At 44.4% G+C, this 26,738-nt stretch overlaps 1 protein-coding gene across 1 annotated transcript in view; it reads left to right on the top strand.

Moving 5' to 3' along the window:
* Positions 1-13,210: 13,210 nt before the first annotated feature.
* OPRL1 (opioid related nociceptin receptor 1) overlaps positions 13,211-26,738 on the top strand; it is a 36,080-nt gene continuing 22,552 nt past the window's right edge. Inside the window, exons 1-2 of the mRNA XM_084646146.1 lie at positions 13,211-13,826; positions 14,361-14,613. Of these exons, the coding sequence (XP_084502272.1) occupies positions 14,390-14,613 (224 nt within the window). The 5' untranslated portion in view covers positions 13,211-13,826; positions 14,361-14,389. The remainder of the gene's footprint in view (positions 13,827-14,360; positions 14,614-26,738) is intronic.

Raw genomic sequence — 26,738 nt, forward strand, 5'->3', positions numbered from 1 at the left:
TCTGGGTTGATTAAATAGGGAAGCATGGATAGCCGACACTTGTGCTCCGATGTCCCTCCATTGCTGTCCTGTGGGCAGCCTCTTGGTTTTTCTCTGCCTCTTTCGCTGCCTCCATTTCTTTGTCCTTTGCCTCCATAGCTCTCCTGTGGGCAGCTTCAAGGGCTTTTTCTGCCTCTTTTGTTGCCTCCAGTCTGGTTAACTCCAATTTGTGTTGTGTCTTGGTTTCTGTCATGTTTGTCTCTCTGTTTTTAACTAACTTTACACCCTAGAGTTAGAAATAAAACAAACAAAAAACTTGGCTTGTAAAATTTTGCTGTGCTGTAACCAGATACCTATGTTCTCTGATAGTGATTGTCAGCCTACAGAAAAATCCTTAACCCCCCCCCCCAAAAAAACAAACCCTAACACCTTTGTCTCCAGGCAAATAGACAGAAAACCCCTCTAGTTGCTCTTAGGTAAAAAAGAACTTCAGGTCTGTGAAGACTGGTGAATTTCCCTGCAGGAGGTTAACTACCCTGCCTTTGGGTAGAGAAAACTCCAGCTCACAAAAGACAATTCCCTTTTGTCTCTGCTCTGGCCCCCAAGCAGAGATAAAAAACAACACCTCTAACTGCTTTCAGCTTAAAACCTGCTTTCCAGCAGCCCAAAGGAAAAAAAAATTCTTTTTCAAATCTGTGCTTCTGGTTCAAAAAAATTGATCTCAAAATGATTTCACATTAATCCCACCACTCTGCTACCATGTCAAGGTTCCTTCTCCACTCTGAACTCTAGGGTACAGATGTGAGGACCTGCATGAAAACCCCCTGAGCTTATTTTTACCAGCTTAGGTTAAAACTTCCCCAAGGTACAAACTATTTTACCTTTTGCCCTTGGACTTTATTGCTGCCACCACCAAGCATCTAACAAATATATAACAGGGAAAGAGCCCACTTGGAAATATCTTTCCCCCCAAAAATCCTCCCCAAACCCTACAGCCCCTTTCCTGGGGAAGGCTTGATAAAAATCCTCACCAATTTGCATAGGTGAACACAGACCCAAACCCTTGGATCTTAAGAACAATGAAAAAGCAATCAGGTTCTTAAAAGAAGGATTTTAACTGAAGAAAAAAAGGCAAAAGAATCACCTCTGTAAAATCAGGATGGTAAATACCTTACAGGGTAATCAGATTGAAAACACAACACAAAACAGAGAATCCCTCTAGGCAAAACCTTAAGTTACAAAAAGACACAAAAACAGGAATATACATTCCATTCAGCACAGCTATTTTATCAGCCATTTAAACAAAACAGAATCTAATGCATATCTAGCTAGATTACTTACTAAGTTCTAAGACCTCATTCCTTTTCTGTTCCCGGCAAAAGCATCACACAGACAGAGAGACCCTTTGTTTCTCCCCCCTCCAGTTTTGAAAGTATCTTGTCTCCTCATTGGTCATTTTGGTCAGGTGTCAGCGAGGTTATCCTAGCTTCTGAACCCTTTACAGGTGAAAGAGTTTTTCCTCTGGCCAGGAGGGATTTTAAAGGTGTTTACACTTCCCTTTATATTTATGACAGGGGTCATGGTGGATGATTAGCTGAACATGAACTCCCCGTGCAATACTGTGGCCAAAAGCACTAAAGCAATCCCTGAATGCATAAACAGGGGAATATCAAGCAGAAATAGAGAGATTATTTTACCTTTGTATTCATCACTGGTGCAACTGCTGCTGGAATCCAGTGTGCAGCTCTGGTGTCCACGATTCAAGAAGGATATTAATAGATTAGAGATGGTTCAGAGAAGAGCCAGGTGAATGATTCAACCTGCCTTACAGTGATAGACTCCAGGAGCTCACTTTATTTAGCTTAAGTCACCCCTTAACTTTCTCTTTGTTAAGTCTGCAAGTATCTACAGGGGGACAAATATTTGATAAAGGACTCAACAGTCTAGCAGACAAAGGTATAACAAGATCCAAGGGCTGGAAGCTGAAGCTAGACAAATTCAGACTGGAAATAAGGGTGTAAATTTTTAAGTGAGGGTAATTAGCCCCTGGAACAATTTACTAAGGGGTGTGGTGGATTCTCCATCACAGGCAATTTTTTAATCAAGACTGGATTTGATTGTAAAGATCTGCTTTAGTTCAAACAGGAAGTAATTCAGGGACATCCTATGGTCTGTGTCATACAAGAGGTCAGACCAGCTGGTCACAATGGTCCCTTCTAGCCTTGGAATGTAGGAATCTATGATCACGAAACTTTAGCCACCAAATTATACAGCTAGAGAGTTGATGGACACCCGCTATGTCTAGAGGAAGTGAACCTCGCTAGAGTAAAGTAGAAAGTCCTAAATGGTTTCTTTCATGGGTATGAGCAGTTTTTTCGTTATGGCAAACCTCTGCCATTGGAGAAGTTGTTTACTAAATAAAATGGGGAAAACTTGCAGGGCTGTAATGAAGACAAAATCAATTAAGAACTATGAGATGTTCCATTATTAGGGTGATGGAGTCTGGATAGGTACCTGTGAAGACTGGGATGCAAAAACTCTTGCGTCAGTTCCCTTCTTTGCCACTGACTTCCTGTGTAAACATGGGTAAGTCCCTTAATGACTCTTGGCCTCAGTTCCCCATCTACAGAATGGAGCTAGAACTTCTGGTCTTTCACCCTTTTTCTTGACTGTTTAGACGGCAGGGTGAGGACTGCCTCTTACTAAGTGTTTTATACATTATATGCCTCTGATCTTGACTGGGGCCTCTGTACATTACAGTAATACAAATAAGAAAAGGTAGCAAACCTCATGGATACCAGATTGTGCAAAAGATCCGTTCCCAGCATGGTGGAGATTATTTAGGGCCCAGTTCTGAACACACAGGGCTATGCTTGTGCTAAACCCCAAGGGGGGTTGAATATGGGTTGTCTCATCTGCAGATGCCCTCTCAAACCAGTGTAAGCGTAGTAAGAAATGAGATAATGAAAGAGAGTGTGCTGCTCACCAGCAGCTGCTGATGCGTCTTTCATTTATTTAAGATCCAAACATAACAAAGAGAAGAGGCATCACCAGACATGAGGGGACAAAAGAAACCAGGGGACATGGTGGATGGGAAAAGAAGTCAGCCAGAGAGTGAAGTGGGGAAGAGAGGTGGCAAACAGTCAGGACAAAAGACAGGGGAGGAGATCACTAAAAAGGGTCAGGAAAAAAGAGAGCAAATAAAGAAACGTCAGAAACAAGCAAATGGGAAAAGGCAGGAGAGAAAAGGGGAAATGATCTAAGGAGAAGGAAGAAATAAAATGGGGACAAATGAAGAGAGAAGTTGGAAAAAAAGATGCGTACGGAGCGTGTGCTGAGGAGATGGGGTAAAAAGCACGCGTGGAGGTGCAGGACTGTGGGGCAGAGGGTGAGTGAGGAGTAGATGGGGGATGAGGGTTATTTTATAATGAAGGAAAGTGTTGTTTGAATGCTGAGGTTACACATTTATTATACATTGGAAAACAAAATCTGAGCTGGGATAAAAGAATGAATCATGGTAAATGACAAATATGACTGAAAAAATTAAATATCTGCACCTGGTGTTATTCGAGAGCCTGTCTGTCACTCTTGATATCAGTAGAGCTGCAGGACATTTTAAAAGGGTTTTTTGTGTGTGCAAAGACATGACCAACTCTCTTTGAGATATTATTAAGCTGAAAGGTATCAATGGCTGCCATTAGGAGAGTCTTTGATCCTAGTTAAATGGACGGAGCAATTAAGCCCTATTATGTAATAGCTACAGAGAATGGAGGTTACTGCCCAAGGCACATGGTAGGTTTGAGCTAAGCCATGTGAGCGGAGGTGTTTCCCTGATTGCAAACACAGGCGATAGGACATTGGTTTTGCAGCCCATATGTGTCAGAGACCGAAAGCCTGGAGAAAGACAGCAGAGAGCCTGGAGAAGCAGTAGTGAACTTGATCTCAAGAGGAAGTAGAAAGACAATGTTTCTTGGGGCACAGAACTCACTGGAGTGGCAGGCTGGGGTGGTTTCTGAGCAAGCAGATTGCCTGCTATTGTTATTTTCTGCTGTGTGGAGGGCAACAGGAGTCTGACAACATAGTTAATAAGATCACAACAAAGAATAAACCTGACTCATATTATTGATTTCAGATCCTATCAGAAACAACCCTGCAAGGCCCAAGTTTTGGCTAACTGGTGCAGCCAAAGGGTTGTCAGCGATGAGGGAGGTGTGTAATGAATCCATCTGGTAACATGACTGTCTACACGCCTTTCCCAGATTGCATGGCCTCCTGTCATGTATTCTTAAACCTTTTAACTGACTCCAGAGTCTCTTGAAAGCGTTGTCATTTGAAGTTCTGGAAGCACTCATGTTAGCTCCATGGGGGGATGGCAGGGGAGGGTAAAGCGTCCCACACAAGCCACTTTTTATCGGTCCCTTCATGTACCCTTTCTTGTCCTACTGTCCTGAGCTTTGTGTGTAATGCTAGAAAGGAGTTGTGAGCCTTGTGGGAAGCTTATGTAGAGCTATGGGGATGAAACGTTGCTATTGTTTTACCCTCCGTTTGTCAAGCATCCCAGGTGTGACTGAATACGCAGCACTGTCCTCACCATGGCTGCAATGCAGTACCCGTGTACAAAATACACCCGCAACCTACCTCTCCGATCTGTATGAGCTTGCACGCTCCAGACACCACAGCTCTATACACCCATTTCCTGGTTCTCCTATCCATGTTCTCATCATGGGGCAACACTCATATCATAGACTGTACTTCCAAGGATTCAGGTGTGTTCACTTTACCCATCCCCTAATAGAAGAACAAGGAAACAGTGAAGCTGAAAAGCAGACGGTCATCCACACATTAGCAATTAGCAGGGGATATGATCCCATGAATAGTGGCAGATAGAATTCAAGCTCTTTATTCATGAGTGGCAGGGTTTTTTTTTTCTTTTTTTTTTTAACTTATTTGACCAGCTCTAATCTTACCCAGAATGAAATCCAGCCCTGCCTAGGGGCAGTACTTCTATTCCTCTGTGTGTGTGTGTGTGTGTGTGGGGGGGGGGGGGGTTGGTTAATTTTGGACTGGAACCTTGTGGGGTTCTAAGCCCCTCACTGCCTTCCCTTGGGTTGCTTTGAGTAGTATCTGACTTCCAGACGCTTGCCTGGTCTCAGCCTCCTTAGTTCCTCCTTTGAAATTGCTCTGGTGGCTCCTGAGGGATTCTCAGAGCTTGGTTTGTTCTGTGAGGTGCTGTACTTTGGTGCCATACGACCTTGCTCGTACATCGGATTACCTCACACTACCTTCTGCCAGGTTATGGTGTAAGTATTATGCTGTAAATATTATCATCACAGCTCTCAGGGCTCTCTCCTGGGTCCCTGTGATGAACTGGGAATATGTCTGTACAATTTATGAATTCTAAGTGAGATTCTGGACCCTATTTGTCTGTGTAAGGCTGCAAACTCCATTCTGAATGTGCAGTCTTTTGCCTTTTCTATGTTCTACTCTGCCTGCATTGTGGGTTGGAAATTCCAAAGACTGGTGGCAGAAGAATAACAATAGAGGGTAGCTGACTGTTAAGTGCCCAGTCTTTGAAAATCCATTCACTCTGGACAAAAGACTGGTTCCTGCCCAGAAGAACTGGTTTACCGGGGGAAGTCACCTTAGCAGCAAAGTCGCCTGACGTGGGTCTGTGCTCATGTGGGAAAGCTGGCAAGGGTGTCACCTGCCACAGGGGGTTGAAGGTTTTAAAAGGGCAGAGGCTGGTCAGCTTGAAGGCCATTTTCTCCAGTCATGAGGGAGAGACCACTCACCATGCCTGCCTTCCTTCCTTCCTGGACCTGGGTGGTTCCCCAAAGGCTCACGAGGGATGGGTGAGATGGAAACAGAGGGACATTTGGGTTTCAGATATTTGTTCTTTTATATGATCTGTACTCTCCTGTACTTCACATGATTTAGGATAAAAGATCATAAAGGTGTTTGACTGGGCAAAGTGTGTATACATTGACTGCTTTACAATTTCCTTGTGCCTCTGAGAAGGTTAGATTGTGAACCAGAAGCTTCACACCTTTGGGGTGGAGTTCTGGGAAAGCAGTGTGTTTAAGTACTGGGGAATCTGAAGGGTCAGCACTGTGTCCAAAGAGGCTAGGTGGCTGGTGAGTGGGCCCCAACACTCAGAGGGGGTGCCAGATGGAAGGTCTGGCCCTGAGAGTATGCCTAGGGACCCAAAGATTGGGGCCATGTCTGGACTCTGTTCAGGCTCCAGAAACGTAACATACTCCAAGGGGTCCATAGCACAGAGACTTGGATTTCCCTCGCAGCAGTCCTAGTGGGTGGCCAGGCAGGAGTACCCGCTAGGATCTGTGACAGCTCCCTTCTCTTCTCCTGCTACACCTTCTCTCATCTGCTGACACAATTTCTACTACCATCTCCATGCTTGACAACTCACAGATCTGCTTCTGTATTCCAGATCTGTCCCTTTCTGTCCAAACTAAAATCCCAGCCTGTCCCTCTGACAGTTCCTCATGGAGATCTAGCCATCAGCTGAAGCTCAAATATGGCTGAAACAGAGCTCCTAGCCTTCTCCTTTATGTCCTTTCTCAAGCATGGTGGACAACATCACCATCATGTCTGGCACTCAGGCCTGTAACCTGGGCATCATCTTCGACTCTCTCTAGGTTCTCACATCCAGGCTATATCTAAATCTTGCTGATTCTTTCTGAGTAACAGCTTTGAGATGTGGCCTTTCTTATCCATCCACATAGCTAAAACACTCATCCAGGCCTTCATCCTATCATGTTTTGATTACCGTCTTTCTCCCTGGTCTTGTCAAATGCAATCTTGTCCCACTCATATCCATGCAGAATACTATTGCAAAGATCATTTTTCTAGCTCATCACTTTGATTATCTCTTTGCATCTCTCCACTGGTTCCTACCTCTTTATTGCTTCAGACCACAAACTGCTCTCACTTTGAAGGCCCTTCACAACCTAGCCCCTTTCTGCCTATCATCCTTTATTTGTGATTGAGATTTTGATTCCCGCCTCTGATCAGCACCATGGTGCCATTCTCCATCACCCAATTTTCAAACAAGCACCTTTGTTCTTCCTCTCATACTGCCCTTCACATTTTGGGAGGTGCTTCCCATAAACATCCACTAACCTAGCACATCAGCTTGGAAAAGAAATGCCTAAGGTGGGGTAGGATTGAGGTCTGTAAAATCATGACTGGTGTGGAGAAAGTAAATAAAGAGGCGTTATTTACTCCTTCCCATAACACAAGAACTAGGGGTCACCAAATGAAATTAATAGGCAGCAGGTTTAAAACAAACAAAAGGACGTATTTCTTCACACAACGCACTGTCAACCTATGGAACTCTTTGCCAGAGGGTGTTGTGAAGGCCAAGACTATAACAGGGTTCAAAAAAGAACTAGATAAGTTCCTGGATGACAGGTCCATGAATGGTTATTAGCCAGGATAGGCAGGGATGATGTTCCTAGCCTCTGTTTGCCAGAAGCTGGGAATGGGTGACAGGGGATGGATCACTTGATGATGACCTGTTCTGTTCCTTCCCTCTGGGGCACCTGGCATTGGCCACTGTCAGAAGACAGGATACTGGGCTAGATGGACCTTTGGTCTGACCCAATATGGCAGTTCTTATGTTCTTATTATCTGCCTTTAAACTCCCCTTTCCCACTATGCCTTCAAAACTTGGCTGCTGGTCATGTTTGCCTGTTATTATTTATTATTTGTATTGCCGTATTGTCTCACTGTTCCCCTGCCTTCCCCATCAGTCTATTTGTAACCATATGTAGTGTTTTGTCTTATACTTCCATTGTAAGCTCCTTGGGACTAGCACTGTCTTTTGTTCTGTGTTTGTACAGCGCCTGGCATAATGGGGACCTGGTCTATGACTAGGCCTCCTAGATGCTTTGGTAATACAAATAATTGATAATCCATCACAAATAGAGATTATTAGTTATTATAGTTTACTATGAACCTAATTTCACTGAAATAGAAATGATTTTGGAATGATAAGAATATGCAGCAATTTTTTACATCTGGGATAAGGACCTCAATCTTGGGCTCATTAAGATTAATGGGGCTTTTGGTGTTGATTTCAGTGGAAGCAGGATTTCAACAGTAATTGGGGGCTTCTGCGGAATTTGTGTGTGGGCAGTGGCAAGACAAGTGATTTTCTGAGTGTCTATATTTTTATGAAGGTGAACATTTACCAGTTGCTGGATGCATAATGTGCAATGATTAATGACAAACAATTCAATATCTTCCACCATCAATAGCAGGCAGTGCAAGATGTTGCTAATTTGCAACCCGCACACACACTGCAGGTACCCATCATCCAAGAGAGACAGATGGATTTTCTGACCTTTCCTTTAAACCGATCAGATGTACTTTGCATTCTCAATAAACTTTCCTCTCTTGCTAGATTACTCACTTGTATCTTTGCGTGCAAAATGATTTCACACCTTGGAAGATTAATTCTCTGCTCCTGGTTGGCTTGATTAACAGTTCAGCAAACTGTGCTAAATGTGGCAAAACAGCCATGACACACAGACATCTTCACCTCCCAAAAGCAAGGTCAAAAAAGGCAAAGCTACAGATTGCTGCCATTGTGAATTGCAGGGGGTTGGAGCTGTTTTCTGGAAAAGTAACAAACATCTGCTGTATTTTGGAATACTGTTTATGATTTAAAAATTTATTTCTACAACTGCCAGATTCTTTAGTTATTGGCAGCAAATTTTGATTGATTAGCTACAAACGTACGACATTTTCTTCTCTGGGTAGTTTTCGTCTGGCTAAACATTGAACCCAGATGGCGGTATGGTGTTTTTTGATTATGCATTGAAACTCCTGCGATTTTGAGATAGGTCTGATACAGACGCACTGTAAAATTAAGGACCTGATGATACAAACCTATACTCATTCAGTGATACTATTTACCTGAGTAAAGACTACTCCTGGGGTTAAAGCTTTATACAGGCTACTGCGAGTGCATCAGACCTGTCCCCTGCTCTCTGCTCTGACTTCCTATAGAATTTCAAAGCGAGTTCAAGGTCTCAGTCCTTATCTTCAAAGTGCTCTGTAGCTGGGCCTAGGATATTTAAAAGACAATCTAAAGCTCTGAAGACCGTGGTTGACAGCTGTGCATCCCTGGCACAATGGAACTCTCAAAGATAAGAGTAAAACCTGTCTGTTCAGGACACAAAACCTTCTCTGGGCATGGCCTGAGACTGTGGAATGAACTCCCCCAAGAACTAATGACCACACAAACCTCACCGCTTTCTGCTCCAAGTGCCAGGCATGTTTCTTTGCCCTGCCTCCTCTAACATAAACACAGAACAACGGGAACATTAATACACCCCTCCCGCAACAACCCTACCCAAAGAAGACACTCCACCACACATGCTTCTCCCTCTGGGGACAGGATGAGCGAACAAATTACATGTGACAGATATGTAGTGACCTTGCTTATGGCACGACTGGAAGGCGCTCAGATAGTACGGTGGTGAGTGCTCTGTAAGAACTTACATCATGATGATGGAGTCTCACACTGGTGTCAACGTATAAGAATTCAGCAAACAATAGAGGTGAACACATATGTGAGAGGTCAGAGCAATGTGAGAAACACCAGAATGGTTACATGTGGGACAGCTAACGCTGTTCATGACCAGTGCAGGTTGTTGTATCCTTGCTTGCGTTGTTCAGGTTTTTCCCATAAGCTGTTAATGCACCTTGCTTCACATGGTTAAGATGCAACATGGCCAATCTACCACCGCGTTGGTCTGTGTTGGCTGTTGATTCCCAACTGCCAGGGTCAATCTGATATGCTTTCAAATTTGACTTTAGTGTGCCTTTCTATTGTCTATACTGACCACCATGAGAATGGGTGCCTTGCTTTAGCTGACCTAAAATATGGCCTTGGGTGTTCTTAGGTCAGCCACATGTCCAGACCAACACAGCTGAGCTTTCATGAACGTACTTTGAATGCCAGATATCAGACAATGAGTATGGATTTCAATATTGGGAATTTTGTTCCCCCATTTGAACATCCAAACAGACCGAAGATAGTGTGTATGAAACTGATCAAACTTCCTAATGTGGCAGCAATATGCTGTCCATGTCTCACAACCATATAGAAGCATCGTAAGCATGTCTGCCAAAGGGTGCTAATGACAGACTTAAACTCCTTTGCAAAAACGTATATAGAAGAGAATATGTAATCCTACCCTAAATGTGATTTTTCTAGCATGCTTTATGATGCAAACTTCTGAGACTTTACAAAGCAAGTCAAAACACAGCCAAAAAAGTCAGTTCAAGCACGTTATTTTTATCAGAGTCCAAAATATTTGTTAAAGTGACTGCCAGACTCTCAGATAATATGGATTTGGCACTAAAATTATACAATAAACTGTTTCACATATTATCAGAGTATTTGCGTCATGCCGGGCCTGATCCAACGCTGATGTTGGATCAAATTGAAGTGGGTAGTGGTCGTCTTCCATTAACTTCCATGAGTGTTGCAATGGGCACTCAATGCATTCATGAGATGTATGTTTTTGTTAGGAATCCTGTACATGTGCGCTGGACTTTAACTCAAATATCAGCATTTATTCATGTACATATTTGTTTACAAGCATAACCCATAAAATGATTTCATCTTGCTGACAACTTGGTTCTGCCATCTGTTGTTAATTTGGGATAATTATAAATCGGGAGCGTCAAACACTGTAGGTTGACATTGGACATGTCTACATCTGTCTATTGCCATTTCAGTTAAAGGTAAGGTAAATATTCCATTAAGTTATTTTCATGAAACATTTGCTCTTGGATCTCCCCGCCCCCTGTGAAAAAATTAGGAGCCACTGGTCTAGGTCCCATACAATATATATACACTATGTGTCATAATTGACAATCCCTGCCCCCAAAGAGTTTACAATGTAAACAGGCAAGGCAAGGAGGGAAATTGAGTTGCAGAGAGGGGAAGTGACATACCCAAGGTCATACAGCAGGTCAGTGGCAGAGGTGGGAACAGAATCCAGTTTTCCTGACTCAATCCGGTGGCCTATTCACTGGACCTCATCATCTCTCTAATCTAGATCCACCATTAGTATCTTTCACAGAGGACAAAGTTTTTTGTTGCCTGTTGACATTCCCTACAGCAGTAACACTGATCCCATTGGTGTGTAACTAGAAATATGCCAAATGTTGGCACTGACCTTCAGGCCTGTTCAAACTGGGCCTTTGGTTTGAGGCTTGGTGTGATTGTGAACTTCAGCCCCCAGCTCAGTGAAAGTAGGCTGAGGATGTTCACGGAGCAGGAAAGGTGACAAATACCCCCTGTCTGAGAGCTGACCTCCTTGCCACGCTGCCTCCCAGGCTCCCCAGCTAGTCCTAGGAGACCTGGTGAGAGCTAAAGCCCGGATCCTGCGACCCATTTTGGGTGGATAGATCTCTGCATTTGTGGGGAGACCCACTGATTTCATTAGGGTTCCATGTGGGTGGAAGGGTCTATTCACATGGAACAACTTGCAGAATTGGGGCCAAAGGTAGAAGGAAAGGTGTCCTTTTGGATTATTATGGGAGACAGGGTGGGTATGCAGGATGAAGGGGCCAGGCGAATGGGGACGGGGGGTTCCTTGATAGATTCAAGTTACTTTAACTCAAGCCTTCAAACGAATCTACAAAGAATCATTTGCTCCCAACTTCAGGCAACCAACTGCATGGTGGAGATCACACAACCCCCTTTACTCAGCCCCCTGAATAGCCTCCAGTCTCAGTTCAAAAATCAAAGCAACTGCGACAAACCAAACAGCTTTAACACACTGTATTTGGTGCATAAATTAACATAAAATGAATATCCGACGACTTAAAAGCATTAATCAGATTGGGAGCCAGCAGAAAAGAGCCGAGCAGAATTCATAAGTGTTCTTCTCTGAACCTCCTGCCTCCAGTCGCGCTTCCTGCTTCCTTGCACTGATAGATCACTGTCCTTCCTGCAGGTTTGGAAAATCAATCCATTAACAATTAAAGTAATGGCTATCCCATTACTTATCTCACACATTTTTTAATGCACTGACCAAGAAAATGTGATGAAAACATGCCCAGATGTGTCCCACTCTGTTTTGAGCCCACCCCTTTTGATGTCTGCTGCTGAGTCCAGAGACCAGTGAGTCTAGGAGTTGCTATTAAGCCCTAAATCATTATTATTTATATTCTAGTATCCTTTGAGGCCCCAGGAGATCAGAGCCCCATAGCACAGAGGACTGTAAAGGCATAGTGAGAGACAACACCTACGTCAAACATCATACACAAGACAAACAAAGGATGGGAGGGGAAGGCAACTGACCAAGGTCAGTAGCAAAATCCTGTTCCTTATGCGAGTGCCCATACCACCCCGCTGTCCCTGGTTTAGGATCAAAGTAAAACTAAGGGCCCATCCCACAAGATCCTAATCCTGCCCATAGATCTGAGTGGCAAACCCCTGCAGCTTGCCCAACTCCAGCTGTGGTATCTCCCACTGAAGTCAGGTTGTAAGATGGTGCTCTCAGTTGTTGTGCAGCGTTGAAATGCCAAATTTACAAGCATCTGCTGACCACTTGCTCTTAATGCTTTGGTTGTTTTCAAAAGGACAGTATTCTGCTGGGGCCAGATTTTTTAGAGGGTACTTTTGCGCATTTTGGGGGTTGCCTGAGGCAACCCCAGCTGGCCACTCATGTGCACATGTGCAACCAGGTGCTATTGTTAATCTGGTTCCAGACATTCTGGCCTGTGTTACAAAAACCTGAACTGGAATCAAAACAATTTTAAAAAAAATCCACAAACCAAACAACAGCAACAAAAAACCCCAGGACACTGTACTTCCCCCTTGTTATGCTGCTTCCGGTTCTCGGGCACGAGCAGAGGGCATAATATTTGAATCGCAAGGAAACACTGCAGGGAAATGTTAATTTGTTAAAAAGAAAAAATAACCCAGTTTCCATTTGAATTTTAAAAAAGAACCATGGGGACATTTCCATTGGTCTGATACTTTGTATAAGCCTTTTTCTTGGGCCCACTTTGGTCTCCCGCTCTCCCCTCAATGTCTGGTAGATTTTTCGGCCCATCTCAAACTCTGTTGTATTTCTTTAAGGTGGCCATCCCTAGAAGAGCACCTCGTGTGGCTTTGTCTGGCGCTGAGCTCCAGCTCTGGTCTGCGGTTCGCTGGCAGAGAGATGCATTGACACTATGCAAAGGGAGGGGTAAGGAGGGTGGATTGCAGTGCACTGGCAGCGTGACTGGCCAACAGGAGACTGCTTCCCCCAAGTTTGCTTCGCTCTGCAACTGGTAGAGAGGTGATGTAAGCAGAGCTAAGCCGGACCCACTAGAAGGCTTTCAGACTGGGGTGGACAGTTATACATGGGAATGAAGGGGGAGGAAAAAAGCCCCTCAGGTGTTTTACACATTGGGAGAAATCACAGCCCAACTGAGCTAGGCTGGAACTGCAAGCCAGTCCCTCTGCACCGGGAGACCTAGAACTGCAGACGGCCCTGGAGCAGCTTTGGTTAGCAGATCCGCTCTGCTCCGCTCACACTTCTCCTCACCTCCCCGAGTTTAGAAACGTGTGCATGGGTGTGAGATTTCCCCCTGTCGAAATATCTTCCTTCTCTGTGAGCACCACATTCAAACGCCTGCTAAAGCAGCAGCAGCATCTCACAATCAGGGAGACCGAAGGCTGGGAGAGCTCTCCTGCATTTGCTTTGTTTCTCTTTTGTCATCCGGATTTAATTGATGGACCAGAGCACTGCTGAAGCCAAAGGGGGGGAAGATCTAGTTTCCTAACCGAAGGGAAAGGAAGCGTGTGCATTGAGGTAAGGCGCAAGCATGCTTATTTAACTTTACCTAGTCCAAGATTCCAGCTGAATTATTTCTGTTACGCTAGGGCTGCATGCAAGGGCAGCTTGGGGCTCCCATAGCAATGAACGGAGACGACAGACAGCAGCTGACAATGGGCATTGCAAACAACGATGTGTTTTCTGTATGTCATTTCACCTGCCAGAATACAGAGGTGTTCATCTAGCCAGTTCTGCAGCAAAAAAACAGGCAGGGCAAGACAGATGCTGTGTGTGTGTGTGTATGCATGCAAAGGGACTGGTGCTACAGTAGATAGGGACATACAGTACCCCCAAATGAGTGCAATGTTTTTGTGTGTTGTTGATACATTTGTGTGTGTGACACAGAACCATACATAAGATGACGGTGCCTGTCTTGCAGAAGCAGGGCTCCGCTTGCTTGACCATATCTATTTCCCGAAGGGTTTGCCCCCGGTGTATGGTTATTTCTGCTCTAGACATTTATTGATTGTTATTAATCCCATTTTCATTATTGGTCTGTTGGTGCCCCAGGTCTTTGCCACAGGCTGGATAGGTTCAGGATGGATCCTCTCTTTCCTGCTCATATTTTGGAAGACCCTGATCTGAGGAAACTGCTGAACGACTCCTCAATCCTGAACCTGAGCTTCCCCAGTAACTGGTTTAACAACGGCACAGGGGACAGCTTCCTGCCACTGGGCATCAAGATCACCATCGTGGTCGTCTACTCCATCGTGTGCATAGTGGGGCTGGTGGGCAACTGCTCGGTCATGTATGTTATTGTCAGGTAGGCAATGCACACATCTCACCAACCCCCCTCCCCTCGCTATTCTTCCTGAGAGTGGGGAGGGAGCAGAGGGCAGTGGGGTAACTTTAGACTGCAAGTGGAAGTGAACTGATGCCCTGGGTGATAGAGACCATGTTTGAAACTCTTGCACTTCTCCAAGTTCTTTCCTTTGCATTTTAGCTAAGGAATCCCCCCACCCCCAATGGTTCATCAGGGATGATGAAGGTTTTCAGCCACAGTTCATATTAAACAACCCTCTGGTGCCTCCTAAAGGAAGCAGAGTTAACCCAGAGAACAGAACAGAGAGGTAAAATATATTTCAAAAGGTGGACTCTGCAAATTGTGTAAGGCGCTGCACTGGCTGTCAGCAGGCAGAGCAAGGATCTGGAAATAGTCAGCTGGCAGTCTGTGAAGGTCCCTGGGGGACCACAGGCGCCCCCGTTTCACACCGCAGCTCCTGTGCCATGTTAGGGTTTGGATTTAGACTGGAGAGGGAGTCTAATCCCTTCCTTTGGTTCTATGCAAAAGGGAAATGAATTGCTTGGGTGGCCTCATATCTCTGTAGGGTACAAATCCTAAAGTTCCGAGTGTCACTATTTTTAAAAACGCCATAGAAATAGAATGCAACACAATGTTCCAGAGATGAGGGCAGCATCTCTAACTGCAGATGAACGTCCGGCTCTAGATAAATTGGATGGATTTTCTACAGCAGAAAGACTTGTGTGTGTGTGTGTGGGGGGAGAGCAATGAGCAGATGTTGTCCCCACCAGGGTCCATCTCCCAGTGTTTAGTGACATGTTTCTGGACTATAATATTTAATATATCAATGGTTTTGATGATTCTGTATGTAGAGAAACTCAAAGGAGTAAAAACTCTCATTTTCTTCCATGATTTAAACCACCTCAACCCATGAATCCAGAGCAAATCATTTCCTGTAAAGTAAAATAAAAATTTGCATCAAGATGGGGCATCCCCTCTGTTGATAAAACCAATGTGTCACTTTTGACTCAGGTCACTGCTTATTTAGGGCTGGACTGTGACCCCCTTTCTATTGAGAATGGAGTCACTCAGGTGAGTAACTGCTCACTAATGTGAGGGTGTTCACAGTCTGGCCTTGAATTTGGAGCTCTAAATGCTGGAGTTATTTTATACTGGTCTGAGCACATCAGGATGGAAAATGTTTATTGAAATAAAATAAAGGGTTACATGATTATATTTTCTTTATTCTGGGCCTGATGCTGCATCTCTCATTCATGCTCAGAAGCCCTTACTCTTGTGAGTAATCCCAATGGGACTACTGTGAGTAAGTGCTGCTCAGCAGGAGGAAGGGTCGCAGAACCTGGCCCAAAATATCACAGCCATTCAGATGAGTCCGGACCTTTGAGAACAGGGCAAAGGCTTGCTTTTTCTGAGCAGGCAGCCTTTCAGTGCTCTTACGGCAGGGAAGTTGGTGGATGGAAGGAGGAGATCATGACAGGAGGGGCTGACCCTGGAGCGTGTGGAGACATGGAGGCCATGGTGCAGCAGCTGCACCATGTTTACTTGGTCTGTTGCGAGGGGATCAGTGTTCAGCTAATCTTTGCCTTTCTGATCCATTTATGTTGTTGTTAGTATTATTATTCAGTACCATCTGTTTAGCACCAGAGTTAGGCATGATGCTTTTTGATAGCCAATCAGGCAAGGCCTTCTGCATCCTTCCCCATTCTCCTCGTGCAAGCCCCAGGATCAAGAAGTCTCTGCATTTTCAGGAGCATTGGATTGCTCCCACAGTGCCCCTCCTGGGCCTAATCCACTCCAATTGGTACAGGGAGGAGATAGGGCTAGGGCTGTGATCCCTTTTCCTTTCCACCCTGACTGGGTGCGGAGAGGGGCATAGACTGTAGCATGCCAAGAGCAGTCCCTGCACTGGGAAGGGCTGTGCCTCCTGGGGCTTCCCCGGGGGTTGTTCGGCTGCACAACTCGTCCAGTGCAGGCTGGGGCCTTCACTGCATGACCTGTCTGCAAACGAAGACCTGCATCCACTGACATATTAAGTACTGCGCATGACTGAGCGGAGGGTGCCGGGAGAGGAACTGTCGGGTGACAGAAATGGGAATGGGGACAAGTTTTGGGAGAGCTTCTGAAGTTAGAATGAAGAGAACCCTGTAACTCTCGGACCATCATTTCAAAATGGGGCACACGGGTGTTCTCTCCCCCCCCCAAAATTGCACTCATCTATTGCCTCTGCAGAGCGCCTGCATGTAGTCCAGTTGGGGTTGCAGAGGCCCCAAGTGGTCTGGCTCAGAAGAGGAGCATGGGGGTGGGGCAAGCCAGGGCCATTAAATGTGTCCTAATGTGCTCGGGGCTGCAGCCAATATTCCAGTCTAAGAGCAGCAACCGAAGGCAGCCTGCAGGTTGCGGGGAGTGGTTTCTGTCCCGTGGAGTTCCCCCCACAAAGTCAGACTGTTGATGAAATTTGGTCTCAGTAACATTCAGAAGGAGACGCACCCACAGAACTGCATGGTGTGCAAATGGATACAGTCATTTCACATAACTCCGCACTCTGGCTCACAGCAGGAGCACATGGAAGTAGGCGATTTGATGCTTGTTTACTGCGCTGTGGCTGGGATATTGTGCAGCTGGCCACATTTTGCCTGCACTGCTGAGTAACTGGAGAGGGGTCCCCCACAGGTTCTGTGCCACGCCTTGGCTAACACTACCATGCACTTACTTCCTCGGCCAAGCTAAGTGCTGGATCGAAATGGCTGCACAGGTGATTTGTTTATGATCTGGTTTTTTAGGCCCTTGAAAGCTGTACTCCTTCCCTGCTGAAATGGATCCCTTCCCCACCACCCCCGCATAAGAACTGCCTAGGAAGTTCAAACCCTTCTCCCAGTGAAAAATATGTGTAGGAATGTTTTACGAGTCCAGATATTCCTGCTATACCGGGAGACGGGCCTGAACCCCTGCCCTGGATCTGAACAGCCCTGAACTCTACGGAGCTGGAGAAGGGGTTTCAAAATCCACATCCAAAGAGCCCCGATTCTGATAAATGGCCAGTTCCAAACCCCAAATCTTAACACCCCTGCAGTTTAAAGGTTCAGAATCCAGATGCAGCATTCTGGGGTCCTTCAGGGAAACCTGCGCTCCAATAGGGGTGAGAAGGGTCTGTGCAGGGCACAGAAGGAGTGAACTGGCTAAACTGGTTGGCGAAGGGACACATGTCGTGCTCCCACGAAAAAGTCCGTGGGAGGCTTTTATACATAGATCCCTTCAGCTCAGGCACCCTACTGACTCAGGTTGCGCTAAAGCTGGATGAAAAGTTTCCATAAAAGCATTTTTTCAGTGAAAAGTGGGGTTTTAGATTAAATAAAAAAATGTCACAGAAAATGTTTGCTTTACTTGATCATTTATCTTTGTGTGTGTGTGTGTGTGTGTATGTAAAACTAAAAACATTTCCGGTTTTGGTCCAAAAAATTCAGCTTTTGGCATCTGAAAATTGAAAATACTTTGGCTTCTAGGTTTTTGAAAAAAAAATACAGCTGAAATTTTCAGTGGAATCCCTCCAATTTCACCCATTTTTCTGACCAGCTCCAATTTGTACCATATAAATGACCTCTTCCAGGGCATCTTCACTCTTGCAATTTAAAAAAAAAGTATATTTCAATGACCCTTTCTTTTAGGGTGATTAAAAACAGACATACAAACAACCCCATCCCCCCCAGTATTGTGAGCTGTGATTTGTCTGTAGAGTTCCTAGCACAGTGGATCTCCGATCTGTGGTTGGGGTTTGTAGGTGTTACAGTAATGGAAATAATAAGACTGAGTATCAAAAATTTCAGTGGAAAGGTCTCCTGTCCTGTCAGACATGGATGTCGCTGCACTCCTCTTCCATTAAGAAGCTTGTGTTTAACTGAAGCAAAGTGCCATCTCATATTTGTGTCTTAGGGAAATGTGAGCAAATGATGCTAATTCTCTCTGCTTGCTAATAGAGCAATTCATGCCTAATGTAAACTGAAATGTATGAAAATTTGGGGGGAAACAACCCATTCTAGTTTCGACCGTCACATAAAGAAAAAGGAGAAGCAGAGGAGATTGTGCTAGTCCTGGTCAGCACCATCCCTGTGCCCTGGCAGGTAATAAATATATATTGGCTGGATTGGAAGGAGTGTTACAAGGACAACCAGGAACATCATTCATTCATTCATTCATTTCTCACAGGCAGTGTAGGCAGAAGAACATCAGCCTGAAACATAAACATGTCTGGCCAAATTTTCAAAATGGTGGCCACCATTTTGCTCCTGAGGTTTGCTATGTGGATCCAAGATTGCAGATGCAAATTTTTCAGAGGCAAAGTGCACCTACAAAAAGACAGGCGAGCCTCAGCATGATGCATTTAAAAAAGCACGCTTATGTTTTCCCTGTTTAGGGGGTGTGGAAAAACAGAGGCAGGATATTTTGACCAATAGTGACCCTTCCATCTTCACTGAATACAAGACCATGAACACTAGAAAAGGGAGCTGTAGCCCAAATCTCCCCAGAGGTCCATGGAATAGTTTCATGGAATTTTCGTGGCTTGCCCGCGTTTGTGTTTTCATAGATATTTGCGTCTGGCTAGTGGGTGATGATGTTTGTTCTGAGGAGGTAGCATGTAAGTAAATGTAAGTCTGAAAATAGTGTATATACACACTGTATATATTGCATCCTTAACCCCTCCCTGAGGATTGACTTTAACTCAAAAAATAGTGATACAAACCTCAGTTTCCTCCCTAAGCTTGATTATTCCTAGGGTTTCCTTACAGCTCCCTTTCTGCCCTCAACCCCTGCTTCCCGCTGTCTCTAGATATTCTCCAACCTCACTTATATCCTAGTTGGATATGTCTCAGCACTATGAATCAGCCGTAAGTACCCAACATCTTTGTACAGGGTTCAAGCACTAGGCATGAGAGTGACTGGAAGCAGCTCTGCATCCCTATGAAGACTCTCAAATCTGCCACTTTCCTGCAGTCTCATTCATACCCACTAAACAGGCAGACAATTGCACCAAATAAACAATTTCTGCCACCTGTGATGTTTACAGGGTGTTTGTTCTTGAAGCTGTTTATTTCTCATACTTCCATGCCTTCGTACTAAACTGATATACGGTTTGCTGCATTGTCACCTCTGACAAGAGCTTTCAAATGGAACACATCTTTAACTCCCTCGCACTCACTCTTTCTAGGTACAGCAGCCACTCAAGATTGCTTCATGATCTGCTGACACTAAACTTCCAGCAAGGCCAATAACAACTTTGTGCACAAACACTGTCCTTTACTGAGACTTGCAAAGAACATCTTAGCCAAAGCTGCAGAGATTTTTGCTTATGTTAGGAGAGCAACAGGGAGAATTTAAATGTGATCATGATTTGTGGCTATGTAACCTATCTATTTCACAAGGTCTTAGCCATGAATCATAACAAAGACTCACAGAACATAGAAATGAGCAATACATCAATGAGTCCATCTCCCTGCTCATCCAGGATTGTTCTTTACAATCCAATTGTTTCCTTGGTTTAGTTTTAAATGTTCCAAGAGATGGAGCTTCTAGCTCTTCCCTCATGAGATTTTCCCACAGCATTATGTATATCTCCCTTCTCTGAAATTTTCTGCTGTATCTTTTAATCAACATTCTTCCCTCTTCCTTTGAAATTTTCTTCTACCTTCCCAACTAGACAGATGCAAACTTGGCCATTCTTTGCTAAGATTTTCCTATATTATCATCTGGTTTTCCAAGGAATGACCCTGACAAGGTTTCTTGAATAGTGTGTGTGTTGTGGAAAACCATAAATCAGTCTGCACATTTGCCTGCAATGCTGCTGTCTCCAATTTATCCTTTTCATTCGACATCTACTGGTATTCCAGGATCCTGTTTTTAAACTAATAATAATAGATAGTGTCCAGTAGAAGAATGCTTCCTTGTCCAGTGGGTAAATAAAACTGCTTCTATCGTGTCTGGTCACGAATCTATCCCACTTTCTCAGGCCTTATCATGTCTCTTTGGTTTTTCAACAAGCACCTTAGCCAGTAGTGTTAGACAGAAGGAAAGTTTTGCAGTACATTTGCTTGCTCAGCTGGTCAGATAAAGAAGGCCACTCAAGTCAACACCAGGGATGAACTCGGCTTAGCATTTACAAACTCTGGAAGCTGGCCATTTGTCTGTAAAGAGTTATGGTGACAAATTAGCTTACAGCAAAAGGCAAGCAGAGGTTTGGCTCTGTACCATTTCCTAAGATAGCTAATGGCTGTGATGACACAAGAAAAGTGATTCACCTTGGGACAGAAGAGAATGTCAATGCTTATTAGCTTCAGGACTTGACTCTTGTCTTTAATAGGTTGAAATTCGGGTGCTTGCTAGTGGAGCCGGGATTCAGCTTTTGATAACCTTTGTGTGAGCCCCCACTCACAGTCTTTCTGTTTATGGAGAACAGAAAGGCAGATAAGAGCCCAGTCAGTTATAACAATATATTTTGCCCAATCTCTACTCTTTTGCAGAAGCAAGCTCTTTGTTCCAGTGCTCACGTTCAAGCTGGCACAGCCAAATTTTATGAGATTATTCTGCTTGCATTTCTCCTTGCAATTTTCAGTGACTGAAGCTTCTCTGCTCTATCTTGTAATGCACACAAGTGTTTCCCTGTATGAACATTGTGGGTGACATGTTTACAGCGAAGGAACGTTGAGCTGCACAGGGACAGCAGAATCATCCAGCAATGTCTAAATAAGGCCAACAAGAACCAGCAACTCATCCACAAGAAGCTCATAGATGGTGATGGCCTAGTTGGCAAGAGATCATGCATGAAAAGGCATGACCTGAATCTTGGTCTCTGCTTATTGATGTCCCTCAGATAAGGCCATGGGAAAGAACACTAAGGCAGATAAAAAGTCAAATGTATAGCCCAAGTGATGAGAGATCCCGTTTGCACATGGCTCCCCTTTTCTGGTCACAGTCCACCCAATAGCTATCCCTGTGGAGAAACACCCAGGAAAGTAATAGGAACAGCCTCTCATACTTTCTGTCCACCTGTTCTTACCTCAAATCTGGCGAATAACACTGATATGCAGGCATTGTCAAACCACTGACAGCTTGAAATGTGATCACCTTATCTTGAGTTGTGTGGGGATCACATGGGATAAGAAGAGTGGGGTTTGTATCCTCACAATGACTCACATTGAGTCACACACCAATGCCCATTTTCAGTGCAATGCTTAGCCCTTAACATAGCACTTTTCACCCCTGTATATGAAAGTGCTTTACAAGAAGAGGAATAAATATCATTAGCTACATATAGGGGAAACTGAGGCACCGGCAGGTGAAGTGACTTGCCCAGGGTCACACAGGAAGTCTGTGGCAGAGCTGGGAATAGAACCCCGATGTCCTGCCTCTCAATTTGATAATTGTGCTACTGGATCCAAGGGGCTACTTGGTCTTAAAGGTGCATAGTAGACTTTTGTAAATCATGTGGTACCTGAGAAATAATATATACCAGGGAGTTAGCCAAAAACCCCCTGTCACTCCACATCTCCCATGAAAGGAACCCAGATCCACTGTATCACGAGCCAGAGAATACTTCTTGCCCATTTTTCAGTTATTAGTGGAACACGGAGACTCTAATGCTCACATTTCAGCAATGTTAAGGCTACAGGGTGGTTTGCTGTTTATCTCTTTAGGGGAGACGAGGATGAATTTCCTGAGATACAGAAGGAAGATTCTAAACCTTCTTGGTGTTTCCGAAATGACCTGGAGCCGTTTAAAAAAAATCCCAAAGCTTCCTCTGGGTTTTACTTTCCGTCATATGGCTCACCCTACATCTCTCTTATATTTGGAGTGACTGAAAAGGTGAAGTGATTAATTTGTTGGTATTGTAATCATATGACTGTCCAATCCACCTCTACTGCTGAGCTGTACTAATTGGAGAAGACTGAAAAGGGCTCTCCATAGGAGTTCTATTTCCTTTACAGCAAAGGGCTATTGGTTTAAGTTGGCTGCCTCTTGCTGCTTCATATTACTGACCATTGTTTGAGTTTCCTGCAAATTCAGATAATTTCTCCCCCACCTCCAGCCCCTCTGTCTCCTTGGTGCCTTTAAGGTGTTACTTATGCATGTGTTTCCCCTACAGTTTCCAATGAATTTGAAGCAGGTAGTTGGGCAGCAGCAGAAGGAAAGGGTTATCTGAGAAGGGAAAAGTCGGCACATTAAACTTGCCTGAATTCTTCTATTTCCCAGTAGTTTGATTAAAGGGAAAAAAACAAAAAAAAACAAACCAAAAACCCAGTTTCTAATGATGCTTCCAAAGCAAGAAGATTCAGAAACAACACCCAGCCTCTGTGACCTCCTATTGCCTGTTACTCCCAGACACCCAGTTGTGTGTGTAACCCACTGGTGAGTGCATGTTATGAATCCCCCTATGTGCCAGGCCAGAGGCTATGAGCTGTAACTGTTGTAGCTCTGGAGGTCCCAAGGTCACTCCCCCATGTTTTGGCCAAGAGGGTGACCATCACATGTGCCTATTTAATCGCGGGGCTTTAGGCACAAGTACCTGTGCAATTTTTTACTCCCACAACTCCAGGAATATTCAGATGGGTTAGGACTTGTCGCCCGGAACGTTGATCTCCTTCCAGGGCTCTTTTCTTTCTATGCAGCTCCTATTTCATACACGCCCTCTGAGTAAAGACATTTGACTGAACTCCTTGAATTCTTCCACCAGTTTGCTCATACTTGTTTTTCCCCAGCCCTCAAGTCTGCTACCTGGTCTCTAATTCTCTTCCTTCTATGGTGAATTGGACTCCTTTGCAGCCTAGTTAACTCAATAGCGCGTTCATGGCCTTTCAGTTCTACTTACTTATTAATGGTGTCTCAAGGGCAGATTTTAAAAAGTATTTAGGCACCTAAAAATACCTGTAGGCATTGACTTTTACCTACAGCTTTAGATACCTAAACACCTTTAAAAATCTGGCCCTCAGTCCCTAATGCATGAATCAAGATCAGAGGCCCGTTGTGAGAAATTATAATATTTCAGTTACGTGACGTCTTACAAGAAGGCTCCCTAATGGGAATGGTTTAACAAGCTATCCTTCACGGAGTATAAAGTAACACAAATCCAGTGGACAGGAATGAACCCTTTGAGACCTTCTGTCTCTGTGTCCTTTGCTTTCCTTTTCCCTTGGTGCAGTTTGGATAGAAATGAAATTAATATTGAGTGGTCTGTAGTGTGTGGAGTAATCAAAAGTTATTATACCATAAAGAGTGCAGAAGAACAAGAAATACAAATGACACAAATGGATAGAAAATGAAGTCTTTTGGTTATTACTGTGGTACAATGGCAAAGGAAACTTGATTTTTCCAAGATCAAGGCTGAAATATGCATGCTTGCAACTCACAGCTTGCATGTGCACATACCTATATGACTAACATTCCCCTCTAGTGGATGGCCCATGGAGAGTATAATAGCCCACCACTGCTACCAGCTGATGGATTTACTTCTTTAGCTCAAGTGGTAGATGCCTGTGCTTTTGGAGCTGAAAGGTTCTGTCCCTGTTGGTATTGCATGTTTGGTGGGTTGTCACCATCCAGGTCAAATCCTGGCCGCACACTGTCTTTGGGATGTACGTGAGCACAAGTCAGTTGTGCACAAGTGCATGCGTGCTGTTAAAAATCGGTGCCTAATGTATGCCAGCAGCTGCTTTCAATGTCAAGAATGTTACAGGCTGAGTAGGATTTTCAAAAGCACTGTAGGACTTGCAATCTCACATCAAAACCCAAACATAGTTAAAAATCCAGACTAAAAACACCGAAATGACAAACTTTGGTGAGGTTTCTAAGTACTGTTTAATTGGAACTAAGTCCACAGCACTTTTCAGGTCAAGTGGCAAGAAGTTCCAGAGGCCAAAGGCAGAGGTGTCAAGTTCAAGATGGAAGTGGAATCCTAGTAAATGTACCAGGAGGAGAGTAGATTGCTACAGAATATTTTCAAACAGCCATACTCCTTAAACCAAAGCAGTGTGGCTCATAATGTGCCACATGGCTGGTTATGCATCTGTCTACGCTTCTGAAAGGGCCTGGTTGCCAGGCCTGTGGATTAAAGTGCTCTGCTCATCCACAGAACAGGCATGGCACAGGTAAGAGCAATGAAATTGTCCTGTGCACTGGCCTAGTAACGTATTTCAGTCCTGTCCCCAAGAGATGGACAGAGGGAAGAGTCAACTGCCAGGTCTTCATGGCACATTCAGTCCTTTGTCTATCTTCTGAAGCTAATAGTAAAGAAGACACTTGTGCAGGAGTGGTGCTTGTTTGCATTCTTCTATGGAGAGTCTGCTGGCTCATTAACCCTTGTTAGTAGATTGCAAGCAGCTAGGTAATTAATTGGGTCTTGTTTGACTATAAAGTTGGCAGTTTCTGTTGCGACATCTGGCTGCTTAGTCCAGGATGGTTAAGCCTCTGTGTGGGATCCATACACTCATTGGGAACAGAGTGTTGTTGAACTGCCATGCAGGCCTGAATAGGATGGAAATCTGGGGGACAGGATAGTCATGTGATAGTAGTAGCCAGGATAAGACAAAGGAGATTGGAGTGATTGTAACACCTACAGAGGAACCTTTCTCCTTACTGTTGCTGGTCAGGTATTTGCATAGGTCATTCTCAAAAGACTACAATTTCTTGCTGAACATGTATATCCAGAGAGTCAGTGCAGGTAGATCAACTATCCTCATGCTCTTCACACTAGGGCAACTGCAAGAAAAGTGTCAAGAACAAGGAAAACCTCTCTACATGGCTTTCATGGAACTTAGTACAGCTTTTGACCTCGTCAGCAGAAAGGACCTTTGCCAATTGCTAGATAGACTTGCTTGCCACCCAATTACCCTCAGTCTGATTTAATTCTTCCATGAAGGCTATAGTCCAGTATGATGGTGACAGCTTAAAAATCCACAGTGGTGTCAAACAGGGATGTGTTTTGGTACATTCTTCTCTCTGTTGCTCCATCATGCTTTTTCATTTTGCACCGAGGTTGCACATCTCCAGACAAGAGCAGATGGAAAACACTTCAACACCGCACATCTCAGACCACAAAGCAAAGTCAAATTCCTGCTGCTAAGAGAACTTCTTTTCGTTGCTGGTGCAGTGCTCATGGCATGCAGTAAAGAGGACCTCCAGCAACTTGCAATAGCTCCGCGCTAGCTTGTGATGAGTTTGGACTAACCAACACTCTAAAGAAGACAATGGTTATGGCACAAGTTGTGTTGATGGTGCTAGAAGTTGTGCACAGGTAATGCTACATGGGATCAATTGTATTGGATGATTTATCTCTAGATGATAAGCTTAATTCTTGCATCAGAAAGGCAGCCACCACATACGGTCAACTGACCAAACACATGGGAGAGAATAGGAAACTAACATTGAACATGAAGATATTGGTCTACCATATGTGTGTTCTAAACATGACACGGTTGTTCAGGTGGTGAAGCCTGGACTGCCTACGGCAGGTACAAAGGAAGGCTAAACACCCTGCACACCCACTGTCTTTGCCATATTCTAAATGTCAAGTAAGAAATCAATGTTCCTGACGCTGAAATACTTGAGAAAGAAAAATTGCCATGTCTGATCACTGATCTCAAAGACCTCTCCGTTGGTGTGACCATTTGCAACGGATAGACAATTCTAAAGGATCTCCTGTATTGTGGATGCTTCAAGGCCACTGGGCCAGCCAAGGCTCAAGTTCAAGGACATTTGCAAGAAGGACTTGTTGAAACTTTTCAACATCAACATGGCAAGCTGGACAGATGTAGCTAGCAACAGGCTGCACTGCAGGGCTGGGCTGCACCAGAGTGGTTGAGAGAGAGGAAAGCAAAGCGAGTGAAGAAGAAAGAGCAGTAGGCTTCAAGCACTATTAGTGCACTGGTTTCATCTGTTAGCCCTGTGCCTTGTGTCTACATTACCTGTTGCTCGGGAATTGAGCGTTTTACCCATGTATGGCTGCAGCGTGACATTTAGTACCTGAATGGCTTTGGCATGTAAACCATTGTCTCTGAGACAGACAGCTGCCATATAGTAACAACCAGTAATAGCAGGGATGAAACCAGAGTTAGTGACATGGGACAATGATAATGCTGATGGCA

Source organism: Lepidochelys olivacea (assembly GCF_965140295.1).
Source record: "Lepidochelys olivacea isolate rLepOli2 genome assembly, chromosome: 13".
NCBI classification, from domain to species: domain Eukaryota; kingdom Metazoa; phylum Chordata; order Testudines; family Cheloniidae; genus Lepidochelys; species Lepidochelys olivacea.